The sequence below is a fragment of the Protopterus annectens genome, chromosome 3.part1, assembly GCF_019279795.1.
Source record: "Protopterus annectens isolate FY-2018-M chromosome 3.part1, PAN1.0, whole genome shotgun sequence".
Classification (NCBI taxonomy): Eukaryota; Metazoa; Chordata; order Ceratodontiformes; family Protopteridae; genus Protopterus; species Protopterus annectens.
The window spans coordinates 847,870,469-847,888,769 of record NC_056732.1 but is presented as its reverse complement, the minus strand read 5'-3'; the positions used below and the strand labels follow the sequence as shown (position 1 = coordinate 847,888,769).

The 18,301-nt window shown below is 40.3% G+C and overlaps 1 protein-coding gene across 1 annotated transcript in view; it reads right to left on the bottom strand.

Moving 5' to 3' along the window:
- DIPK1C (divergent protein kinase domain 1C) overlaps positions 1-18,301 on the bottom strand; it is a 212,381-nt gene that overhangs the window by 100,601 nt on the left and 93,479 nt on the right. Inside the window, exon 2 of the mRNA XM_044067126.1 lies at positions 5,306-6,001. Within this exon, the coding sequence (XP_043923061.1) occupies positions 5,306-6,001 (696 nt within the window). The remainder of the gene's footprint in view (positions 1-5,305; positions 6,002-18,301) is intronic.

Here is an 18,301-nt window from a genome sequence, read left to right as displayed (position 1 = left end):
CTGTGTTTGTGGTGTGTGTGGTTACCTTCTCCTACTGACTTGTTTTGGGAGTACTGAGTTGAGGGAGCTCAGCCTCCAGTTTGGATGGATGGTTGCATCTCTCACATATGTTTGTATTTCTTGGGTGGTGTTGGGGTTGTCTGTGTACTTGGGGCAGGTGTGACATTGCCTCAGGATTCACAGATTCCACTTGTTGTGGCTGGCCTTAGTGGATTGCATGTGTGGACAGATCTTATTGCCATACTACTGATCAGTGATTACTTCATTGTTCATGTTTGCTCTATCATGTAGTAGCTTCCTCATTCTCTTGCATGTTTTGGTTATGGCTGGTGTCCACCATGCCAGATTTAGGCACTGTGTCTTGTTTTAATTTAGGACTGCATAATCCAAGCATTCCTGGCAGTGTTCATGGAATGGCTGTATTACAGGTTCTGAGGTGTGGCCCATATTTTGCACCTGCACGGGACCTTTAATGGATTCCACATCAGTTTGGAGGAGTGCAGATATTGCTTAACACATGTTTTCCACTGTGGTTTCCCGCCCAGGGACTGTGGTCAGGATTTGTATATCCAGTGTGATTACTCTATGGTCTGGTTTTACCAGTGAGCAATGCACTTCTCATCTTGACATCCAGTACCCATGTTGCTGATTATCACATCCAGTATGCTTACCCCTTCTGTGGGAGTGGTACATTGTTCCTGGGCCTTTTGGTTTGTGGATTCTATGAACCTTTGTCCGACACTGTTGGAGCTAGTATAATGCTCCCAGTCTATGTCTGGGTATTTGCAGTCACCCAATATAATGTGGGTTGGAGGACTTGATATATTCATGTATTCCAGCATAGGCCGGATGCAGTTCCTGGTGTTGGGACAGTAGTCTGTAGCAGGCTATGAACTGGGGGGCAGTTTTAGCCACTGTTACTTGAGCATGGCTAGTCCATGCTGCTTTTTGTTGTGGTACCGACATGGGGGGTGGTTATCCTTGACAATTCTTGCTAGTCACCCTCCTTTTGTAGCTTGTTCCAAGTTCTGAGGCTGTACAGCACAGTATGAGGTGTAACCTGGTAGTGTTAGGGTGCTGTTGTGAGCCTTGCCTCAGTTTTCTGTTACAGCACAGTTATCAACATTCTCCATACTGGGTGAGTTTAGACTGCATGCATCTTGCTGTTTCAACTTATCCCTTATCTTATTCTTATCCCTTCTGGTACCTATGGAGATAGGTTTGTGTTTTGAGCCTTACCTATTCAGGGCACTGTGGGTGACAACAGCCTTTGCCAGTATCCATACGGCCTGCACTGATAGGTGCACGCCAGTCCTAGCAGGTGGTGCATCATGTCATGCTCAGCATGTCATCCCAGACTGGCACACATTGGGTCCCCTCGACTAACTGCGATACTTCAGTCAATTGTTGCACTTGATCATCTCGTTGTCATGTTGTGGCATGATGCTTGGTGAGGGTAGGATGTTAGTCAGGGTCCTCAGGTGTGCATATAGTACTTGGTGTTACATTACTTAACACATAGCATTCATGCCTCAGGTGGTGCAGCAGGGCTGCCTCTGTCGGATGCGCATATTACACTTCCCTGTACATGTTTGAGAGCAGGTTGTGTCACGTTAGGCATCCCTGTTACTATATGAGTGAGTCAGAGAGGGGTATCATTCCCAAGGTTCCTACTGAGCCAGTGTATGTGCTATGCGTTGCCTCTTTGCCAAGGCCAGGGCATACTGGGCACGCCTCCTTCTGCCTACTGGGGCAGGCTCAGGTTGTTCCTCCTCCGAGTCACACTCTGCCTGTGATGGCCTTGGCAATGGTGGGGGGCTGTTTGGCCCAGCCCTATGCTGGTCCTGCTGCAGCTGTTTTCGCAAGATCATATTATGTAGCATAGCACATACCATGACAATTTGGGTACATGTAGTTGGTGTGTACTGCAAGGCTCCACCAGATGTGTCCAGACACCGGAACCGTGACTTGAGCAGCCCAAACACAGGCTCTATCACATTATGTGTTTGTGCGTGTGCCTCATTATGGCGTTCCTGTTCAGGTGTGTGTGCGTTTCTGATGGGTGTCATCAGCCACGGCTCCAGTGCATAACCTGCATCCCCACTAGGTGTCCGTGTGGGATGTCCCCATTGGCAAATGTCTGGTACAGCTGCGTCAAATGCCAGATGTGGGAATCGTGATAACTCCCAGGGCAGCCAGCACACACATTCATTATTATGCCCTGGGCATCACACATGACCTGGCAGTTGATGGAGGGGAAGCCCTTGCGGTTTATGTAGGCCCTACCCCGCTCTCCTGCTGGTGCTTTGATGCATATGTGCAGTCTATAGCACCCAGTACCTCAGGGTATTCCGCTATTTGCTGGAAGAGACGCATATTGCTGGCCAATACCTCACGGGCATTGGGGAAATATACATGATCACCGACATGTGCTGACATGGCATCCAGGAACTGGTGTAGTACCCTGGAGGCTGATGCCTGTGATATCCCCATCATATAGCCAGTTGGTCTCTGGAAGGTACCTGTTGCTAGTATTCTTAGGCCAACACATACCTTGGTTTCCACTGGGATGGGTTCCCTCTGTTGGTTCTGTGTGTGAGGCATGGCCTGCACAGCTCAACAATCTGCTGCAGGAGCTCTCTGTCCACTCTATAGCGCTCTACTATCTCCAGCTCATGTAACCCGTGGTAGGTGACCCTGGGCCTGTACACTCTTCTCCGTCTCCTCACTGTGGGTTGTCTGGCACCTTCTGCATTGTCACCACCCTCAGCAAGTCGCCTATGTCTCATTATGACAGCTATGGCAGCCCCTAGCATTTCTGCTCTGAGTTCAGCTTTTTCAGTTTTCACTTCTGTTAGCTTACTCCTGTCTTGCAGTGTCTCTTAATGAAAACATCCTGCACTACTGTTTGCAGAGTTTTAAGTGCTGGGCTGGGCTACTATTCTGCCTGTGTAATTGCCTGCTTCTAATTATTTTCACCTGCTAGCTTCAGCAGTTATCCCTGCTAGCTTCCTATTAATTCTGTTGCTTCCTTTTTCCTCTCTGTTTCCTCAGGGGGGAGCAACTTGCATACTATCTGAAACACGCTCACAGTGGCTTACACGCGTGCACACATGCTTACACGGTTAAGGATCTACTTATTCAGGTTTAAACGCGCGTACACCCGCGCAAACACTGTTACACGTCTGCCAACAGCCTCCTACATCCTCAGACTGCCTTACACGCGCACACCCGCGCAAACAGTGTTAAACATCTCCCAACACGCTCCCACATGCTCACACTGCCTTACACGCCAAGACACTGCCTTACTCGCGGTTCATTGCGCACATTACGCGCATGCACGCCAGCAAGAAACTTTGGTATAGGTAACAGTGTACACCTTCCATTTCTTGTCTTTCCATGACTTATCTAGTGGCACACCTCTTTCCATGATCTGTGCCTGTCATCTGTCATGTTACACTGGCCTCCAATGAACTGCGTTTCTGTCTACCATTCCCCCCAGTGATGTCACCTATCTCCTACTCTATTCCTCCCCCTTTCGTATCTCTTACACTACTCAGACCGTGCTCATTTGCTATGTGACTGTGGGATTCAGTATCCTAACCCTCATTTACATGTGATTGCCTACTAATGCTTAGTTACATGTCTTAGACTCAGCTTCCCCCCTTAGCAACCACTACACGGTGGCCATGTTGGTTTTGGTCTGCTGGTCCCTGCATTGTCATTCCATGTATTGCATGAAACCCACATTTGTGGGTTTATAACCTTCTTTTTATGAGTTTATACAGCGCAGCCCGTTTGCTGGGCTGCGCTTGGTTTAAACATCGGCGATTGCCGAAAAAAAAAATCATATTTTTAATATTTTTGCATCGGGTTATCTTGCCAATGGCCACATATTTGGCCATTGGCATGCTGCCTGACTCATATGCAACCTTTTTGGAGCTGACATCGCTCCGCTAGGATTTTGCAGAAATGTACTCAGTTGTCAACTGAGTACATTTCTGCAGCTAAAACGTCTCCTACACGGACTGGTTTCTGCTTCGTGGATCGCTAATATACCTCATTTGCATACCTTTCGGATGCAAGTGAGGTATTTAGCATGTCCACGCCCAGTCCGTGTAAGAGACGTTTTAGCTGGTCTCTTACACGGAGTTTAGGGCTGTTCCTGGATCGCGAGGCTTGCATGGAGTGTTGCACGTCTCTTACACTCCATGCAAGCCTTCGTGAATCCTGCCCATTGGCTATAACTATACTGGATGTAAGACTGTCCAGAATAGACTAATACAATCGTTCTTGCACCCTGGGAGTCACCATAAACTCTATGGCAGCATATTCATATATCTAAATACCAATGTAAAAACATATATACAGGAAACAAATATATATATAGGGAAGGATGAGTATTTATAATGAATATGTCTCTGTTTTTTTGTTAATGTGGCAATTAGCAGATTGCTCAACTAGACTGAGGCCCCTTTTCAGAGTGGAACTTAAGACCACTGTTTGGTTAAGTGACTTGTGCAGATTCATATAGTAGGCATATGGAGAGGGAGGGAATCAAACCCAGGACTACACAACATATCTATCTCATAGCCTTAATCCTCTGCATTGTACTGATGAGAATTCATGGGCTTAGTGTTAGTATTAGTGTTAATAATAGTTATAGATACATGGTTTAAATGCCCACACAGCATCTCCACAAGACAATTAGTTATCAAATCAAAAATCATTAACACATTGAGGCTGTACGAACCTGGAATAAGGCATCTTAAAACATATACAACATATGTATTCCTTCATAGAGAAAAGCATGCTTGTTAAATTCTTCCTACAGCAATTGATGATATTTCTATTGGAAGAATAGTTGGTCGCGAAGAAAACTGATGTAGAGGACCAGAAAGCACACCTCTATGATGGTGGAACATATAACAAGAGGTAACACCAGAAAGAAGCTAGAAAGGACTGATCATATTCACTGCTTAGAATAAGTGGATGCTCGCTGAATGGATTAGATTTTATCTACTATGAGAAAAGGCAGACAGTGCAGATGGACTTAAAAACCTGTATCTGTCCATAAAGTTCTATGTTTTTATTCACATTAATATTAAGCTACAGCACAGACATTAGATAAAAAGAGCACTAACTGATTTTGTAGCATCATTTATGTGATTTTCATTCGAATGAAATGAGAACTTCACATTTATTTTTTAGCACAGTTGGGATCCACTGGCCTGAAATCATATGCATCTACATTCCATGGATTGCAATATATGGTCATATACATGACAAAAATAACCTTACGTACTGTAAAATCCCTTTGGATACCAAAGTTTTCTGGTTTGACATCACAGAGGTGAAGCCGGTAAGAAAAGTCATTATCAAACTGTCTGACCATATCTAAAAAGCTAAGTGCAACACTATTTATTGCTTGCCATATGAGCTGGCCACTGTTGTCCACCGAGTCAGAGCCAATCAAATCTTCCAAAGAAAAGAGGTTCTGATGCCAGGCATGTCCAGCTGTTAGATACTGCACAGCATAGAAGTGTCCACAAGAACCTACAATTTCTAGAACATGTTTGCTAAGATCCTGAAGGACTCTGAAGAAGAGATACTCCTCTTGCTGAAGCAAAGCCCACATGCTATCCAGTTCTGCTTTAGAATAATGTTTGTTCTTGTCTGCAAGTTGTTTTGCTATTAAATGAGGCACAGTTGTGTTCTTAAGTTCCAGCCCCAGTAAGCTCTTAAGTTCAAGAGCAACAAACATCAGAAGATCTGCATCAGGAATTTCCTGCATCTCCATGTCATCCAGAAGGTCAAACTTTTCAAAGTTGGAAAAGTTCTCCCACTTTGACTTGAGGATAATTGTCCTACCTTGCCAGTCAGCTTCAATGACTCTCTTGCCTCTGTTGTAATAGAGGCAGTTTTTGTAAACAACCTTCTGCGTGACACAAATATCTTCACAAATATCGCCCATCAAGTACCCCTGCCTGTAGTCAGCACACTGTTAATGAAAAAGGTAGTAGTTAGAAACAGGGTCAAAACAGAGTGTAAAAAAACAACATATGTAATTGTTAGTCTAAGTTGTAGTAAAGGCATTTAATGTAAAGTTTATTTTTCAAAAGTATAATCCAACATGGAAGTTAAAATTAAAAGACAGTTTTTGCTTTAGAACCTCCAATTCATGTGTTTTATGACCTCAGACCTGCATTGTTACACACACATACATTTGCTTGTACAAGTTCAGTGTCCTTGCAGCAGTGTTGATAAAAATCAATGCTACAGCATGGCATACTTCGGCACTTACTCTGCAAGGTGTAGCCTTATCACTGTATTTCTCAGTTAGACTTTTCATCTCAGGCTGTAGACACCTGCTACTGAATATGTGTTCTCATAACTTGAGCAGCCATCTTGGGTAAACTACATGAGCACAAACAGCTGCCACAGCATATCTGTTCTCACAACCTGTGCAATTGTCTTGAGGGCACCACTTAAAAAAATGTTGTTGGTATCCATAGACAGAAGTATTTATGTACAATATACACCAAACTGTCAAGTCCAGAAAAAAAGAACTGTGCCAAATAAACAATTTAGAATTGCCTATACCATCTTTCTTGGTAGTACTCTGTTAATCAAGTAAGAAAAGTAAAAGAAAAGAAAAAAACAGTCTTGCCAAAAGCAGTACAAAATATTATTATAAATCACATACTAGTAAAGTCACACACAATGCATGCCCACTGTCCAAAAAAAGAAGGATTGTTGGAAATAATAATAACAACCATTTGTTACCCAGGTAGACTCACTGGACACATAGTTCTTTTTCAGCGGTGACCCAGGAGCAATGCTTGGCTAAGTGGCTTGCTCAAGGTTACTCAGTAGGCAAATGAAAGCTAAGGGTATCAAACCCTGTTCAGCAGGTACTACATCTCACAGCCTTAACCCTCTGTACCAACTGCTGGACATGAACTGACTCTCCATACAGCTATGTCCATTATCTCTTTATCTATCACAGACCATCTAGTGAACCTTCTTAGAGTAAATGTTTTGATAGATACCCCCTTAATAATTTTCATCTTTCCTCTTCTTCTGCAACTCCTAGCCCTAATTCCACCATCCTTAATAATTCTGCACTTTTCTGATCTTTCAGAAATCATTTCACTGCATCTCCTTAGAGCTCTGTCACTTCCAAAAGGTTTCCTAAATTAATTACTATCCATACTGGCTCAAATATGTGTGTAAAGAACTGCTCTGTACATTTGTTATTTATTTATTTTCACTTGTTAACAGGGCAGAATACTGATCCCCATGGACCATTTTCAGACTCTGCCTGGAAGAATAAATGGACTGAATACAACAAAGCTGATATGAGATGCATGCATAGTGATGAATGGTGAAGCATGTTTTACAAGGAAATACTCAGCACTTAATATCCAAGTATTAATAAAATAATAACTGTAACTAAAAGACTAAATGCTGATAAACTGTAACACAAGTTACATAAAGATCAAAGCACACTATAGATAGTAACTGTTCATTACATACAGTATAAACAGTATGGAGCAGGGAATGTAGGTAGAAGGGGCGAAGTTAAGGAAGGTGAGAAAGAATAGAAAGGGTGGGTAAATGAGATTTCATTGGTACAGTAACAGAGGGCAGTATAAAGGAAAGGAGAAACTAGAGGAAGGAGAATGGATTTAGGTTATGCTACTTACTGCGTAGCACTTACAGGGGCTTCATGTTTCTTATAGTTTTAAGTTGGCTACTCAAGGCTTGGTAGGAAGGGAGTGATTGTGTCTTTAGTGGAAGAGACTTCCAAATGCAGGCGCTAGTGCACAAAAACTGTGGTCAGTTCTATACAGCATAGGGGTAAGTAAGGGAGGGGGTCAAGGGACTGTAATCTTGGACTGCAGGCAGTACACTTTTTAGTTAAGTTACTGGCACACTGAGAAGGTTTGTAGCTTTAAGGGTATATTATTAAGGGAGGATAAGAGCAGAGTACACCTTTGTTTAATTGTAAGCCGTTTTCCCTTTGAAGGACGTTACAGGAATTTGTCATTTGTAAGCCAGTGAAATGAATCAACAGATATTGTTAGCTGTGATTTGGGAGGTGTGATTTTTAGAGAAGAAAATTAAGTTAGCTTTACATCTTCTACTGTTTCTTTTGGGGGGGGGGGGGCAAATTTCTAATGGATATAATATTAATTCAGTTGCACTGTAAATTATTTTAAATTAATGATTTCTGAGCATTTGACCTGGGCGGATGTTGAAAAGAGTAGCCTGCAGTGAACTGCAGAGAATTGGTAGGGGATGCTGTAGCCAAGTTCCCTGTCAGTCCTAAGGCCCCTCAGTAGTGGTATAACAAAGTCTTGCTGATTCCCAAAGACTGTTAACTCAGCATTACAACTGCATTACAGTAACTGCCCAAAACATTGGGAGCTTAAAGTAGGGCACACTAGAACCTAGATTCCCCATTGGTTCTAAAGCCTCTCAGTAGTTTGATCACAAAGTCTTGCAGACTCCCCAACACTTTTCTTAACTCAGCATTAGAACTCCTTTACAGTTACTGCCCAAATCATCTGTCACTTAAAGGTGAGTCAGGAATCTTCACACTTGTTGAGAGGAGAACTTCTGGCAGTATACGTAAGACTACACATCTAAAAGGGTTACATAATGACATTCTTATTTACCTTAAAACAACTTAGCCAGACTGGTGACTACTCTTATTTTTGTTGTCATACATTATCAATTATATGGTTGTATCTTATACTTACATCAGTAGTGTGGAATAACTTATTTACATGTACATAACTGCCCTCTTCACCCACTTTGTGCACCGTCTGCTGTAAAGCTTCTTATTGCACCCTACACATTTCTCTTTTGTCACCACAGACACCTGACACTTACCATTAATGTCCTCCTTTCACTCACTCTCACACTTACAACTAACAGTTAACTAAGCCCTTCTGAGACCTTTTCAATTAGAACAGAGCAACATACTAGGCTGTCCCTACCTGATGACTCATACATCTCAACTGTACAGATTTTTGCAGAATGTCCAGATTTACGCCTCATATTTTGGTCCATTTTTCATAAAAATCCAGTTTTCTGCCAAATTAGTGGTAAATCATTAAATATTGAAGTTCAAAAATATCGACAGACATTTGAGTTTCACACTTCATATCTTTCAGAAAATTCATGCTACTGCAAAACCTGTTATTCTATCAACTTTCTAAGTTTGTAAGAGCAACATTTAAAAATTCTCCCTATTTTTGGGCCTTTGTCCCACTTTTATTTATGGCTTTGTCCAGATTTCTTACTCTGAGAGGTTCAGAGGTATGCCTGGTGTTGCTGAATGTTTTATTTTTGTTTTTGTACAAAAGCTAGGGAGATTAGCCTTTCTCTGCTTCACTCCACTCTCCACTCTACCCCCTATTTCCACCCATCTCCAGATTAATACCTTTATACTCACCTAATCACAACCCTAGCCTGTACTCCACTACTCCAAGCACAGCCAATACAAACCTTTAACATCATCCAAACATTGATCAATCTCATCTTATCATACACACCTACACAGACACACACCTGTATACATTAATTCATACCATCTCTCTAGAGGTAAAAATAAACTGCAAACACTTCCCCACTTTCTGTAACTACACTCCTATCTATAAATTACACCATATAAGGTATAACAGATATATGACCAATTAACCTACTTCAAACTCATCCCTACCTGTAGTCATCTGTATTACAGATAGACTAGACCAGCAGTTTAAGACACAAGTAAGTAAGTCAACCTTTTAAAGTAATCTTTCTTCTAAAGTCTTAGTGCCAGTTAGATGATATGCATTGGTATACATAGAAGTAATATATGGCAGATAGACCACAACAATATTAACCACCATGTCGCTCAGTGCAGCTTCACCCAATCTAAGTGGCAGTTGGACAGGTGAGCTCACTAAATTCTTCCAACTACAGCCTAGGTGACAGATAGGCTATCATTAACACTAACATTCGCCTTACTAACACCCTACAACCACAGACTAGGTGGCAGATAGGCTATCATTAACACTAACATTCGCCTTACTAACACCCTACAACCACAGACTAGGTGACAGATAGGCTATCATTAACACTAACATTCACCTTACAACCACAGACTAGGTGACAGATAGGCTATCATTAACACTAACATTCGCCTTACTAACACCCTACAACCACAGACTAGGTGACAGATAGGCTATCATTAACACTAACATTCGCCTTACTAACACCCTACAACCACAGACTAGGTGACAGATAGGCTATCATTAACACAACACCCTACAACCACAGACTAGGTGACAGATAGGCTATCATTAACACTAACATTCGCCTTACTAACACCCTACAACCACAGACTAGGTGGCAGATAGGCTATCATTAACACTAACATTCGCCTTACTAACACCCTACAACCACAGACTAGGTGACAGATAGGCTATCATTAACACTAACATTACTAACACCCTACAACCACAGACTAGGTGACAGATAGGCTATCATTAACACTAACATTCACCTTACTAACACCCTACAACCACAGACTAGGTGACAGATAGGCTATCATTAACACTAACATTCGCCTTACTAACACCCTACAACCACAGACTAGGTGGCAGATAGGCTATCATTAACACTAACACCCTACAACCACAGACTAGGTGGCAGATAGGCTATCAACAGACTAGGTGACAGATAGGCTATCATTAACACTAACATTCGCCTTACTAACACCCTACAACCACAGACTAGGTGACAGATAGGCTATCATTAACACTAACATTCGCCTTACTAACACCCTACAACCACAGACTAGGTGACAGATAGGCTATCATTAACATACTAACACCCTACAACCACAGACTAGGTGACAGATAGGCTATCATTAACACACTAACACCCTACAACCATGGACTAGGTGACAGATAGGCTATCATTAACACTAACATTCGCCTTACTAACACCCTACAACCACAGACTAGGTGGCAGATAGGCTATCATTTACAACCACAGACTAGGTGACAGATAGGCTATCATTAACACTAACATTTGCCTTACTGACACCCTACAACCACAGACTAGGTGACAGATAGGCTATCATTAACACTAACATTCACCTTACTAACACCCTACAACCACAGACTAGGTGACAGATTTACTAACACCCTACAACCACAGACTAGGTGACAGATCGGCTATCATTAACACTAACATTCGCCTTACTAACACCCTACAACCACAGACTAGGTGACAGATAGGCTATGATTGACACTAACATTCACCTTACTAACACCCTACAACCACAGACTAGGTGACAGATAGGCTATGATTGACACTAACATTCACCTTACTAACACCCTACAACCCCAGACTAGGTGACAGATAGGCTATCATTAACACTAACATTCGCCTTACTAACACCCTACAACCACAGACTAGGTGACAGATAGGCTATGATTGACACTAACATTCGCCTTACTAACACCCTACAACCACAGACTAGGTGACAGATAGACTGTGCTTCTTTCATACTAACCACTCCAAACCTTTTGCAATTGCTTTGACCCTATAATCTAATCCTTACTCAGACTAACATCTTATAATTAGTACCTATAGCATCTGTTTTTCTACAAAGTATCCTTATGACTATTTAATCTGGCCTACTTGAGTAATTTCCTTAAACCTCTCCAATTTTCCCACCACACACAACCCTGCAGCCGTTTGTGGATTGAAACCAATTAGACTACTGTTCAATAACATGTTACCAGCTGTACTAGCACAATTCAAGCTGATGGCAACCATAGTATTGCCCATATTATTACTACAGAGATGCTTACTTGTCACAAGCTCCACACCTCTACATTATCCCAACCAAACATCACCAGTAACATGTACAACCACTATTCTTACATAATAATACATCCACTGCTACTTGAACATAATTCTAAACTGATATGCATATATTGCACACAATTTCTAAGACAGACGTACTTAGTACAAAATATTATTTTCCATGCATCCAAGCAAGTTTGTATACAAAGATTGATACTACAACAACCTAAAGAACATCTAGCACAGGTCAACAACCTTTGCACAAAGCTATCCTGTCTATGCATCAAATTGATTAGGTCAGGTGAAGTTTAAACTAACTCAGATCCAGTTCAACAACACATCAAATATACTAATAACAACTCCAATAGTGCTAAAAGCAAAGGCCTCAAGATTACCTGCCTAAGTGCATGCAGATTAAACAATAAATGACCAAATATGGAAGCTTGGTTATTAAGAGCCCCCCACCACCACCACACACGCACGCACACATACACATCCTCTCTATTTCAGAAACCTGGTTAAATCATGACACCTGTCCCTTAAACTTAATTTCTGATAACTACATCATTATTAATGATAACAGACCTGTTAAGAGACTTGGAAGAGGAGCTACTGTACTAATAAACATAATTGATACCCATGAATCTGAAACCAAAGCTGACACGAGTCCTGATTGGGTAATCACTCATTCAGCACTTGGAGGTCACACCCATCTCAGGGTAGGATCAGTTTACATCCCCTTCCATCTTCAGCATCACTCTTACACACTACATTGCTGAAAATGTTTCCAAGTATTGTTCATAAAAACACGATCCTACTAGGTTACTTCAGTATCAGTGTTACAGGTAAAAATTCAACTAACCTTAACAATACATTACATCAACTCAGCTTAGCATAAATAATGCAAACACCTGCCAAATCTGAAAAAGTTTAACCCTGGATCTAATCATCACAAACATACACACTTCACAATGCCTTAACAGACCATTCACCTGTTAAATCATTTTGGTCCTTTCATACACTTAAATACCCACCGCTAATAATATCAGGTCATTCCTTCCCAATTTATAAGATACTTAATCTCAGTGCTCAACTTAGTAATATAGAATGGTCCACACTTTACAGTTTGACCAGTCCCTCCACAGCTTTAGACCGTTTCTTCACAGTTCTTAACCAAATTCAAGATTCTCTGTTCCCTTTAACAAAAGGAAGACTGAGAGCATAAGTGTGCCCCTGGTTGACTGCAGACATTAAAAACCAATTATGATCTAGACAGGAGGTCTACAGAACCTGAAAAGCAAACCCACAAAATGGTAACTTGCAACAAACGTACATAGATCTTAGAAAAGAAGTAAGAATGGCAACTAACTCAGCTAACGACACTGATCTTAGACAAAAACAAGAAGAAAACTGGTCTAAAGCTAAACAGTTCTGGAAAGAAACAAAACAGCTGACTGGCACCCTATCATACACCTACAGGCCCTACCTCCTTTCCCAACGACTATGCACACTTACTACACAGCTCCATTAATGGCATAACCAACAACTTTCCCTCCCAAGATCCTCCAGCAAACCATCCTGATGACACTACCACCTCCCTTATTTGCCCTCTTGAATCCTAAGCAGCCAACTTCCACTTTACACAAATAACTGCCAACCAAGTCAAATCTCTGCTCAAGAAACTAAGTAACAAATGTGCCAGATTCCCTTACACATATCTTTAATCTGTCATTAACTGCCTGTGTACTATCTCCTTTAAAACACACTTATATAGTCCCATAACCCAACGTGTCATCTCCCAAGGAAATGAAGACTAATAGACCGATCTCAAATCTTTGTCCTATCACAAAATATTTGAAAAACTATTATATAAACAAGTGATAAGACATATCAACAGCTATCGATTACTGTGTGAAGTACAGCACGGCTTCCAACATTCCTTCAGCTATCGATTACTGTGTGAAGTACAGCACGGCTTCCAACATTCCTTCAGCTATCGATTACTGTGTGAAGTACAGCACGGCTTCCAACATTCCTTCAGCTATCGATTACTGTGTGAAGTACAGCACGGCTTCCAACATTCCTTCAGCTATCGATTACTGTGTGAAGTACAGCACGGCTTCCAACATTCCTTCAGTTATCGACATTGTGTGAAGTACAGCACGGCTTCCAACATTCCTTCAGTTATCGATTACTGTGTGAAGTACAGCACGGCTTCCAACATTCCTTCAGCTATCGATTACTGTGTGAAGTACAGCACGGCTTCCAACATTCCTTCAGTACTTTTACAGCTCTCTTAACTGCAACTACATTTATTGTGACTTAAATGATGGTTACATAGCTGCAAGACTATCTGTACCCATGCTTACAACCTTAATATGTATTATATTACCGGTTGGCCTTTTTTGCACTCAGGTAATTGGTTCTACTTGTTATTGTCCGTCTTATAATAGTAGTGGAAGCTCAGTGTCCTACTACAGAACCCAACAAGAAGTAATGTTTTGGACATGAATGGAGAGATCACTTTTTTTGAAGGTGAAATTTTTAAACAAGTAAGGGGGTAGAAACAGGGACATTATGCACCCCCATTTATGCCAACTTGGTACTTCTCACATGGGAAAAAGTGCATGTTTTAACATCTAAATACTATGTTTCTTGTAAGGTATACTTGAGATGTCTGGATGACATTTTGTGTTATGGGATGGTCCCAAGGAAGAAATGATTCCTTTTATTGAGTGTTCAAATTGTACTACTAATTCTTTTTAAACTTACACACAGTGTTGAAAAACATTGTATTTTTTACCTTGACACATGCATTCCTAATTCAGATGATGATTTTAAATCTCACATTCATGGAAAAGCAACATTTAGCAACTCTTATTTACAGTTTAAAAGTTTTCATCTACTTTGCTTTGTCTGATTAAAGGGCACTGTATAAGGCTAGCCAGAATGATAGCCTGGTTTTAGAAGTTAAGGATGAACTGGGGGTGTTTGAAAAAATGCTGATGGATAGAGAGTGCCCCCTCTAACCTTATTAAAGATGTTATGGCAGAAGGTCTGGATGAATGGGGGATAAAATACAACCCACCTTCGAAGTAGGGTTGAACACAACTAAAAATAAAGAGAAGGATAATTTGAGCAATGAACCTGATGGGAGGATGGGACCTTATGACAGTGCCCTGGTTATTGAGTATAATGATTGGTCCCAACAGGTCAAAGGTATAATCAGTAATAATTAGAACATATTCAAAACCAGCACCCATATCCATAACATTCTAAGTATTAAACCCAGATTTGTTTTCCAAACAGCCACCGATGTTAAAACACATTTGGAGAGACCAGAATATTATAAAGAAAAAGAGTCATTAAAAGCAATTTACAAACAATAAAACTACAAAGAATGGGACTCTGAAATGTGGTTCTTGTAAGCAATGTCCCTTCATTTTTGAAGCAGATAGAGTAAAACTTGAGAATGGTTTGGATTCAATAGTCTCTCTGAAAAAAAGGCAAGTGTCTCTCTTCAGGGCTAGTATATCTGGTTGTCTGTTCAAAATGTCCTAGTTTTTGTGTGGGAAAAAACAAGCGGATGTTAAAAAAGAGAATATAGGAACATGTATTTGAGATTCAAAAGGGCAATTTAAACAGTGCCCTTTTCAAACATATTATAACATGTAGAAATTTTAAGGCTTTCAAATTTAGTATATTAGAAAAAGTAGAAAAGAACCCTAGAGGAGGTGAATGGGAAACAAGATTAGAATATAAGGAGTTATTATGGCACCTAAGATTGAATACAATCCCCCGCCCCAACTTTAATGAAGATATATGCATTCAGCCCGTCTTAAGACTGAGAGCAATGAAATTATGAAATTTTTGTATTCACTAACTGGTTTTAATATATTAAAATTTGGATATGTTATTTATTTATTAATCCTATTCATTCACACATGTTTTACCATACAGTTGCATATGAGTATAAATCACCTTGATTATGCATGAGTGATTTTTTTTCACAGTCATTAATATGATATAATTTTTCAAGTGTCATTTGTAATTACATTTCAAGCTTTCCCTGGATGATTTGTGTTTGAGCAAGGCTTATATTTACTATTATCTTTGTTAATTGGTAGTAATTAATGATGCTAACTAATGGGTAAAGTATAAAACAAAGTGACATATTAGCCTCCTTACTCTGATGAAGTCCCAGTTTTATTTGGGATAAAAATGCTTAATCTTTGTGTCTGTTTTATTGTGTGAAACATTATTTTTACTAAAAGGATTTTTAAAACAGAGCCATCAGTTTGATGGAGTGATCTCTCCGTTCACGCCCAAAACATTACTTCTTGTTTGGTTCCGAGTTGGTTTGCAATGCTTTTCACCAAGTTTTAGTCCTGTTTAGCTTGTCCTACCCCAGAACCCATGCTTACAACCTTAAACAATAGGTAGCGTTTTTTACCTTTAGGTAATTGGTTACACTCTTGCTGCTGTTCTCTCAGCCAATTTTAGTTTGTTCCACTTCTCTCTGCAAACTTTCCTGCACTATGTTTGTTTGCTGTGAAACTGTAATTGTCTGAGGAAAACTCACTTGTAGAATCATATAGTTTTGCAATATTTTACTCCTTCTAAGCAGCTCTACTGTAACTGCAGTCTGGTGCAACATATCCATTGTGCTTCCAAAGCAAATGTTAGACTAATGTTCCTGTTACATAACATTGTTCCACTGAGAGGATAACCGATAAAGTCTCCTCCTGCTGGTGTTGGAGCTGTTTCCTGCTATGTTCCCTTCCCATCCCCAATTCCCCAGCTACCCCTCATGGCATTAAATTTATAGGACCAGTTTTCCACCCAGAACTCTACCCACTTCTCACTTCTCTTAAAGGCATACACATCAAAACCCTGGGCACAAGAATATACACACAGTTCCTAAAACCATCAGACTGCATTTAAGCACTTTAACTTTCTTAACTCTCTCATATTGACTGACTAACCACAGTGGCAACAGCTTACACCATCCCCATCACTCAGGTATCTATTAATACCCCTCCTATAGTCATACTCCATGGTCTAGGTCCTCTTTCTCTGACATATCACTACAAAGCCACATACCACACTTCTCTAGAATATTACTGCACCCTTAGCCTTCCTGTTTTATCACCTTACAAGTTACAATACATCACTCAGTCTTGTACACATTTCTCCCACTGTGCTCCACCTCTAACCATTCAAAATACTTCACTTCACCTCTAATCATTTCCAGTAAATACAAAGACTCACCCAATCTTTACCTCAAATTCAAATTAAAAAACCCTCACACCCATCACACTAAAATAAAAATAACTGCTAAAGTTAAACCAAAATAAGTTTAGCAATTATACCCATTTACCCTCTCTCTCTTACTACTCTGTGAGGATATTCATCCCAACCCCAATCCCTCCTTCCATTCTGATTCCCCATTAGTCTCCAAAACTCATCCCAAGACAAACCCCCCTTAAACTCAGCCGCCTATCTCTTTCCAAAACAGGGACTACACCACCATCACCAAAACCATCAAAATCCAACCAATGTATCTCAAATGCACCAAAATAGCTTAAATTCATTTCCTTAAATACTCATAGCATCTTTATTAAAATTTCAGAACTCCATGCTTGGATCTGCCATGATACCCTAGATATTCTTGCCATAACTGAAACATGGCTAAATCTCCATATACTTGAATCTGAAATATCACTTCCTGGTTATAATATCAACAGGGCTGATAGAAATAAAAAAAGTATTGCAGTAGCATTAATATACATTGATTATCTTGAAATAATACCCTACAATACAGTAATTCCCAAATTCCACAACACTGAACTCTTCATTTCCCATTTTAACTAGACAACCATAAGCAACTATGTATTGTGGTATTCCCCTATGTAATAATGCTACAACCCTGGAAAACATTCTAAACTGGATCTCACATACAAATTCCAATGAAAAGCTAATCATTGGTGATGTTAATTTCAGTTGGCATATTTTCTTTATAAAATATCTATCAACTAACCTAAATCTATTTGGATTGACTGAATTCACTATATCCTCCATACTTTATGACTGTCCCAAAACAGTGGCTCAATTCTCAACCGGATATTGGTGTCCATTTCCACTAACTATGTCTCCAAAGGACCCTCTTTGATCCCATCAGTGATCAGCTCCCTGTATATGCACAGACTTGGTGCCCAGCATGTCAGACAACATTTACTTAGAATTTCCTGTAACCTCACAAATTTTAATCGTGACACTCTAAATAGAATTATAAGCTCCTGACTGGTCTAGCCTGAAAAATATTCAATTTGATGAAGCTGTACACAAATTTAATTCACTTTTCCTGAAAACTTTCAATAGTCTGACACCAAACAGAACAAAAAAAAATAAAGAATAACTATACTCC